The 8,997-nt window shown below is 45.0% G+C and overlaps 1 protein-coding gene across 1 annotated transcript in view; it reads left to right on the forward strand.

Annotated features, from left to right (window-relative positions):
• The window catches only part of LOC130022816 (mitochondrial amidoxime reducing component 2-like), a 37,939-nt gene extending 30,645 nt beyond the window's left edge, over positions 1–7,294 (forward strand). The window contains exon 5 of the mRNA XM_056113599.1: positions 6,419–7,294. Coding sequence (XP_055969574.1) covers positions 6,419–7,241 — 823 coding nt within the window. The 3' untranslated portion in view covers positions 7,242–7,294. The remainder of the gene's footprint in view (positions 1–6,418) is intronic.
• The last annotated feature ends 1,703 nt before the right edge of the window (positions 7,295–8,997 follow it).

Raw genomic sequence — 8,997 nt, forward strand, 5'->3', positions numbered from 1 at the left:
AACCTGTAACAACATGTTAGTAATTTCTCATACAGGGACTTAATGTCTCCATGATGATATACAACAATTTATTAGTCCTTAACTGCAAGGGGAGTAGGCAGCTGGGATAGAGAAGGGACCACTAGGGCAATGATAGTTAGAAATGATCACTCTGGATAAGAACTGTGTGCTGAAAGTAGGTAATGGAGCAAACATGATAACCGCTTCACCGCTTCATACCTTTATTGCAAACCATAATGCCCAAAAGGGGGGCAGGAGAGAGAGAGACAGAGAGAGAAGAAGAAGAAGAAGAAGAAGAAGAAGAAGAAGAAGAAGAAGAAGAAGAAGAAGAAGAAGAAGAAGAAGAAGAAGAAGAAGAAGAAGTAGAAGAAGAAGAAAAGAAGAAGAAGAAAAAGAAGAAGAAGAAGAGAAGAAAAAGAAGAAGAAGAAGAAGAGAAGAAGAAGAAGAAGAAGAAGAAGAAGAAGAAGAAGAAGAAGAAGAAGAAGAAGAAGAAGAAGAAGAAGAAGAAGAAGAGGAAGAAGCATACCTGCCATAGAGGCAGGCTTTAAGGGGTCAGAGGCATGAAAGGGCTACTCGGGAAATTGGTGGTGGGAAATGTGCATTGGTAGAGAGATGGGTGTAGGAACATTGTATGACTAAAACCCAATCACGACCAGCATTGTAATGGTGTATCTCATGGTGACAGGAAGAAAGAAGAAGAAGAAGAAGAAGAAGAAGAAGAAGAAGAAGAAGAAGAAGAAGAAGAAGAAGAAGAAGAAGAAGAAGAAGAAGAAGAAGAGCAACAACAACAACAACCATGGATGGAAAAGTTTGTGGAACACTGAACTAAACCATCTTCTACTTTGAACTTTACAGAGAGGTTTTGAATTTTATTGAGGAAAAAGAGAGAACAGATTTTAAAACAAAACACTCTGGCAGGTGAAATAGCTCAAAGGGCTGGAACATATGCCTTGCATATAGAAACCCAGGTTCGATCTCTGACACCAGATGGTCCCCTGAGCTCTGCCTGAGCCACCCCAAACACAAGACCTGAAGTATCTGAAAGGTGTGGTCAAAAAGCAAAAAACAAAAACAAAAACATAAAAATAAACATTGCACTTGAAAATCCACGTTCTTTTCACTTCTTCTTGACCAGTTTTTCATCATGACTTTAGTTTCAGGGTTGAGGCAACTATAAAGTGGTGTTCATTTATCCACAAACTACTCATTTTTGGAATTGTAAATTTTCTTTTACAATATTTGAGATATCAACAGAACTATTGTCTTTCTCTCCTACTACAGCTAAGAAGAAAAAATTGAGGGAGGAGGTTAAGGGGAATTATGCTTGTGTAATTGTGGTGTGCAGATTTTAAATTTTAGTTTTGTTTTCCATATAGTCTTTGCATTTTGTTGAGAGCTTCCTCGCACTTGTGAAATTCTTGACTTAAGAAATGCCCTATCTTGATATATTGCTGGTCTAAGGTCACCACCCTATGAGTGCAGTGGGAAAGTTAGGGACATAAACAGGTGATTAAGCACGTGACTGAGCAGGATTTCTGAGTGACCATTTAGGGATCTGGGCAAAGATGAGTGGGTCATAAATCATAAGTTATGACTAGAACAGAAGAACTAGGCTTATCTGCTTGCTTGGGCAGGAAGGGAACGGGGCTGTGAGTTCATACAGTGTGGGTTTTCAGTGGCGTGTGTGCATGTGTTCAGTGGTCGAAAACCTCCTCCCAGGCCTCTCCAGCAGCAGAGAGACAAAGAGACAAACTGAGGGTAAAAATGGCCTGCATAATGCAGAGCTACTAGTGTACTTATAGAACATCTGAAGGGGTTCAAGGTATAAGACTGCACATAGGTGTGATTGATCATTTACAGAGGTAAAGCATTTTGGCAGAGGCAATTCTCTTGCGGGGTTAACTCAAGGAGATGCTCTGTCTCTCAGGGACATCTATATTCCTTTTCTCTTTTCTCTTACTTGAACATATTAAACAATTAAATTTATTTCTTATTAATATCTGCAGTTATTTGGATAAACACAGTGAGAGGTGTAGATTCCAAAACTTAGTTTTCTGGGCTCCGAGAGCAAGCAAGCCTTTTGCTGTAAGTCCCAGACTAAGTCCTCAGACCGGTCCAGCTTGTTCTTCCCCAGGGGGATCCTGTCTCTTAAGTCATAACAAGTCATAACAGCTTGCATCAAGACCATGCTTTCTTGCTTTCTAGACTGTCCCATTTGTAGCTTCACCACTAGCCCTGAGTCCATCACAGTCCCAAGGCAGGATCTCCCTTTGTGGGGTGTAAGGAACTATGGCAACTGAAGCCTGAGTCAAATAATTACGATGGATGCCCAGGAGTAGATATATTTCAGTCAATCACCTCCCAAATATTAATAGCATAACATTAATGGTCTTTCTGTGTTTAAGCCAAGAACATTGCTCTATGATAAAGTATGAAATGGCTATAGAGGAAATAGAAAAGCAAGTAATTCACTATAAATACAAATACCAGAGTTACCAGAAAGTTTGACTTATCAGACCTGACTTGGGGAACTGTGGCAATGAGGTGTAAAACACAAAAGAAAAGTTAAAGATAAACTCAGGGGATTGAGGATGCTCACAAAAGCACAGTAAGTTTCTCTGGGAGGAGGAAAAAGGTCAATTCACTGATGAAGCCAGAAACACTTATGGTTAATAGCCAACATTTAGTAAATATCTATTTGGAACTTAAAACAGAATGTATTAACCACAAAGATTTCTAGCAATAAGGACTTGAAGTCGCATGATGCTCATGATGCAGACTCCCATTGTTGTGAAGCAAATGATTGGGAAACTTCATTCTCTTTCCATTCTCTTTCTGTTCCAGCATTTTTCTGAGCCACCAAAAATTTACCTAAATAAAGATGCTCCTTTATCTGTGCCCTCCACCAGTAACTTCAGGCTGGTTGCCTAGCCCTGCCCGATCAACTGTTATAAATCAGATCACCTTGCTCTTTCACCTTAAAGACTCAGTGTGCTCAAGCTATCATTCTAAGAGGGGGGGGCAGAGAGAGAAAGAGAGAGAGAGAGAAGAGAGAGAGAGAGAGAGAGAGAGAGAGAGAGAGAGAGAGAGACTCACAGCCAACTGTATAAGGGAGTCAGCATTAAACTGAGTGTGAAAAGTTTACCAGATACAAAGCTTAACCCTCTAGCTTCAAAAGATTCCCATCAGTTTAAGCTGGATTGTAGTTTATCTGCAGCTACTTGGAAATTCTAAAAGCAAAGAAATGATTTGAAAAATCAGAAGCAAACTGCCAGAGAGAAGAAACTTATTTCGTGTTTCTTGAAACTGCAGGGAGTCTAGGAAGGAAAAACGGGAACCCTGGAGAGAAAGTGAGTGGTCTCTGTGGGCTCCCTGAACAGCTAGCTGATTCCTCTCCCTCTCCTTGTTCTCATGTAGATCCTCTGGTCCAGGTTGTAGGTAACTTCTTTTGCAGGCAGAAGCATTTTTCAGATGAAAAAGTCTACACTGCACCCAGAAATTGCTAATCTGGCTAAAACAGTCCAGTGAATAAGATCCTCTGTGCTTGCCTTCCAAATGGAAAAAAATGTAGAACTGGAGTAATAGTACAGCAGATGGGGTGTTTGGCTTGCACGCGGCCGACCTGGATTCAATCCCAAGCATCCCTTATGGCCCCCTGAGCCAGGAGTGATCCCTAAATCAGGAGTAAACTCTGAGCAGAGCCACATATGGTCCAGAAACTAGGGGGAAAAGTGGGGGGAAGTATCAAAGCAGTAAGATGGCAGTAAGACACTATTTCCTTTCCAAAAGTCTGCTGTTTTATCCAGTAAAGATGTTAGAAACATTTTTGTTTTAAGTTTTATTCCCTCAATCCTACATACTACTTTGCAAACATTTACTGAAGAGCCAATTTGAGTCAAGTCCCATGCCAACTTCTGGGAGAAAAAGATGAATTAGGCACAGACCCTGACCAGGAGGAATGCAGAATGTCTAGCATCTTCTACAGAACTTTGAGCAGTCAAGCCCAAGAGTAACACTTGTTTATACTGCAGAGGGGGCAGGGGCAGCCTGACTCCCACTGCGGCTCTGTTGCTTCTGCCCCCCCCCCGCCCTCATCCTCATCATTCTCTCCTCTGCACCCCACCATGCAGAAGGTGGAGCCTTGACAGCTCTGTAATCTCAACCACAAGTTAGTTACTGCTCCACCCTGTGTCCTGCTGAAACTCAGGTTTGTCCTATAATTATTGCCATGCCACAGCCTGGTGCTATCTGATAACTATAGATTTCAAAACAGTGCTTATAATTCCTGCCAAAGCTATCCTATAATATCATATATAAACTCGGCCAACCTGTTCAGCATGGGCTAAAAGTTGAGTGCAGGTGCCATAAAATAGAAACTGTAGGTGGAAAATCGTCAGGCACTTAAAATAAATAAGTGCTTATTTTAACTGTATGCATACACAGGTACACACACACACACACACACACACACACACACATACACTTTTTTCTGCTGCTTTGGCTCAGTTACTAAGTGAATTGGTCCCAAGTTTCTAGAAAAATGAAGTTGTCCTGAGCACAGTGCATTGGAAAATAAACATGAGCAATCAATTCAGTAGTTTCCCGGAGAGACGATCAATAGAGCAATGTGGATTTTTCTTCTCCTGGGAACATGCCCAGTGGAGTCTGTTCTTGAGTGACCTCTAGCCTCTGAGGCTGAGAGTTGATCAGGAAGGGTCAGATTTGCTGTGTCCAAACATCATTTGGTAGAGGTTATCAGTACTTTTCCCACAGAATACCAACTGTTCCATACATGCAGGGAGGTGTCCTTGTACTAGGCAAGTCTGGTAGTATTTTTAGGGGAGCTAACAACTTAAGTATTCCAAAGAATGCACTGTGCTCCAGGTCCTGCAAGAATGTTGTATGAGCACTGGCCACTTACAAGGCTGTCTGAGCATAGGCTACTTGTTGGAGTACAAGGAGCTTAGGTTTATCAGGTTGCACCCATCACAGTGCTCCCGAGTCACTCCCATTACTTTGTCTGTCTGTAAACCACTTCTATGCTCTCTTCCCCAACCAATTTGTAAGTTTCATCCTTCTTAAGACACTGAAGCTGTACTGCAAATATTGTCTTTCTCCTCTCCTTATGTCTTTTGAGCAGTTTACTTTAATGCAATGTCCTTTTGTATAGATACAGGAAGACAATGAATTAATATCATGCTTTATAACTTAGGATTTAATTGGCTTTGGATATTATTCACTCCCGGGCATCTGCTTTCTCAACTTAAGCCTCAGTTGCCCTCACTTCCTAGCACCCCAAGGGCAGGGTCCCGACGAGGGACTGATGGAACCAGGGCAAGCCGGTAAGTTATGTGCTACCCTGGCATCATGATGGGCCAGGCCAAGGTGCCACGATTCTTAACTATAGGTTAAGAGTTTGATCATAGGCAAATGCTGTCATGATCCAAAAGTAACGATGAGACTAGGACCCTGCTGCTAGGAATAGGAAAGATATCTGGTCTGAGCACTGCAGTCTGAGATTGAGATGGCCCTGGGAGAGCAATTCTATAAGCTCAAAGTATTTCTTACTGTGTCCATACAAAATGATTTATATTATGTATGCTTATATGTTGGTCGCACAAGGAGAGGAGAAACACATCCAGGGAAATCTGTTCTAGTGTGAGTTGATCTGCTAAATGAGAATCTGCCCTAGAAGCAGTTTTCCTTCTTGTCCTCACTAGCTTGGATGAGACTGAACTTTCTCCCCTTCAAACTGCCTTCAGTAAATGATTTCAGTATATTGAGGCAGTTTCCCTTATCTCACAGGAACCTAGCTGGCCTTAGGTATGCAGATCCCAGGTGCTAAGCCAGGCCTGGTCTTTGGGATATAGATGCCTGGCTCCAGGAGATGTAGATTCCAAGCTCCAGCAGACTGGTTTTTGTTGTGCTAATCCAAGTGCTTGTAGTTTATAAAAGGTGAGGCCAGGATTACTGGCCTAGGGATGTAAAGAAACAATGTATGTTTTGCCTCAGTGTTCTTTCTGTAACTCCTTTTGATGACATCACTATATCGCACCCTTTAGAGGTACTATGATCTATATAAGGGAGATTTCAAGGCTCCCTGGGGTACACGTGCATCAGATAACCTGGGAATATGGGGCTGAGGACAGAAGCTGAGAGAACAAAGGCACACGTGTTTGAGAGATCCTGGGGCCTCCATGACATACATCTCTTCCATGTAATAAACTGCTGCTAAGACCAACCAGCCTGGCCCTCATGTCCTTCCTTCGCCTGACCATCGCCATCGACCTCCATGGAGTGGGAAAACGGTCTGAGACTACCGAATGCGGGCGGCTGGAGAGATAGACCTCCGGCCTTTTTATTTTTTGTGTGTTTACACAACTGGCATCCCTATCCCCGCGCCTGGCCGGCCCGCAGCGCGACGGATCCGGGAGCCTGCCGTGCACCCCTGCCCGCCCACTTGCACCATGCAGCTGCCCATGGGCGCCACCGGCTCCACCGCGCTCGCCCGGGCAAGCCCGTGGCGCAGCTCAGCATCTACCCGCTCAAGTCGTGCAAGGGGGTGCGGGTGAGCGAGGCCGAGTGCACGCCCCTGGGGCTGCGCAGCAGCCACCTGCTGCACAGGTTCTGGCTGATGATCAAGGAAGATGGACACATGGTGACAGCCCAGCAGGAGCCGCGCCTGGTGTTGGTCTCCATCGCGGCTGAGGGTGACCGCCTGGTCCTCAGTGCCCCAGGCATGGACCCGCTGGTTCTGCCCAGCAAGCTGCCTTCTTCCAACTCCATTCAGAACTGCAGGATATTGGGCCTCGACATCCAGGGCCGGGACTGCAGCGGTGAGGTGGCTCAGTGGTTTACCAGCTACCCGAAGACGGAAGCCTTCCGGCTGGTCCAGTTCGAAAAGAACATGAAAGGCAGGAAGGGGAGGGAGATTCTCCCTGATATCAAGGAGAAATACCAGGTGGCTTACCCAGACTGCAGCCCAGTCATGGTTCTCTCGGATGCCTCCCTGGCTGACCTCAACTCCCGGCTGGAGAAGAAGGCCACGATGGATAATTTCTGGCACAACATCGTGGTGATGGGGTGTGGCGCCTTCGAGGAGGACACCTGGGAAGGCCTGGTCATTGGCAGCGTGGAGATGAGGAAGGTCCTGTCATGTCCCAGGTGCATCATGACCACCATGGACCCGGACACCGGCGTGATTGACAGGAAGGAGCCTCTGGAGACCCTGAAGAGCTAGCAGCTGTGTGATTCCTCTGAGAAGTCCATATACAAGTCTTCCCCCCTTTTTGGAATCTACATCTCCAAAATCAGCCAGCCTAAAGCCAGGCATCTACATCCCAAAGACCAGACCTGGATTAGCACCTGGGATCTGCATACCTAAGGCCAGCTAGGTTCCTGTGAGATAAGGGAAACTGCCTCAATATACTGAAATCATTTACTGAAGGCAGTCTGAAGGGGAGAAAGTTCAGTCTCATCCAAGCTAGTGAGGACAAGAAGGAAAACTGCTTCTAGGGCAGATTCTCATTTAGCAGATCAACTCACACTAGAACAGATTTCCCTGGATGTGTTTCTCCTCTCCTTGTCCGACCAACATATAAGCATCACTGTCCTCCCATTGTTCATCGATTTGCTCAAGTGGGCCTAATAATGTCTCCATTGGAGACTTTGTTGTTACTGTGTTTGGCATATTGAATACATCACGGGTAGCTTGCCAGGCTTTGCCGTGCGGGCAAGATGCTCTCGGTAACTTTCCAGGCTCTCCGAGAGGGGCGGAGGAATCGAACTCGGGTCGGCCATGTTGGCTGCATGCAAGGCAAATGCCCTACCGCTGTGCTATCGCTCCAGCCCACATATAAGCATACATAATATAAATCATTTTGTATGGACACAGTAAGAAATACTTTGAGCTTATAGAATTGCTCTCCCAGGGCCATCTCAATCTCAGACTGCAGTGCTCAGGCCAGATATCTTTCCTATTCCTAGCAGCAGGGTCCTAGTCTCATCGTTACTTTTGGATCATGACAGCATTTGCCTATGATCAAACTCTTAACCTATAGTTAAGAATCGTGGCACCTTGGCCTGGCCCATCACGATGCCAGGGTAGCACATAACTTACCGGCTTGCCCTGGTTCCATCAGTCCCTCATCGGGACCCTGCCCTTGGGGTGCTAGGAAGTGAGGGCAATTGAGGCTGAAGTTGAGAAAGCAGATGCCCGGGAGTGAATAATATCCAAAGTCAATTAAATCCTAAGCTATAAAGCATGATATTAATTAATTGTCTTCCTGTATCTATACAAAAGGACATTGCATTAAAGTAAACTGCTCAAAAGACATAAGGAGAGGAGAAAGACAATATTAACTTACAGTACAGCTTCAGTGTCTTAAGAAGGATGAAACCTTACAAATTGGTTGGGGAAGAGAGCATAGAAGTGGTTTACAGACAGACAAAGTAATGGGAGTGACTCGGGAGCACTGTGATGGGTGCAACCTGATAAACCTAAGCTCCTTGTACTCCAACAGCTACTTACAACCACCCTTGGAAGTGATGGCTGTTACCATTCCCACTTCACAGAGGGAGAAATTGAGATCCAGGAGATTAAAGAGGTAAGATTTAGGAAGAGAAGGAGGGTGAGGAACTTATGCAAATGTCCTGTGTCCATTATAGATGGCAGAGCTCAAATGTAAACCAGATCTGTGTGATTAAAGGAAGGTGGCTGGGAGGGGCTATCTTCATGCTTGCCCACCTCCTCCTGTACCACACTTAGCCCCATTGCTTGCTTCTCTGAAATGGCCAGGCTGCAGGTTGTACTCATCCAGAAGCACAGATACTCCTGGACATCTAGTGCCAACTAGCCTAGTCCAAGAACACCTGCCTGAGTTTATGGAAACAGTTGGTATTCTGTGGGCAAGGTACTGATAAGCTCTACTAAATGATGTTTCCACCATTAGGACACAGCAAATCTGATCCTTCCTCATCAACTCCCAGTCGAGCAG

This window comes from Sorex fumeus, unplaced genomic scaffold (genome assembly GCF_029834395.1).
Source record: "Sorex fumeus unplaced genomic scaffold, SorFum_2.1 ptg000021l, whole genome shotgun sequence".
NCBI classification, from domain to species: Eukaryota; Metazoa; Chordata; class Mammalia; order Eulipotyphla; family Soricidae; genus Sorex; species Sorex fumeus.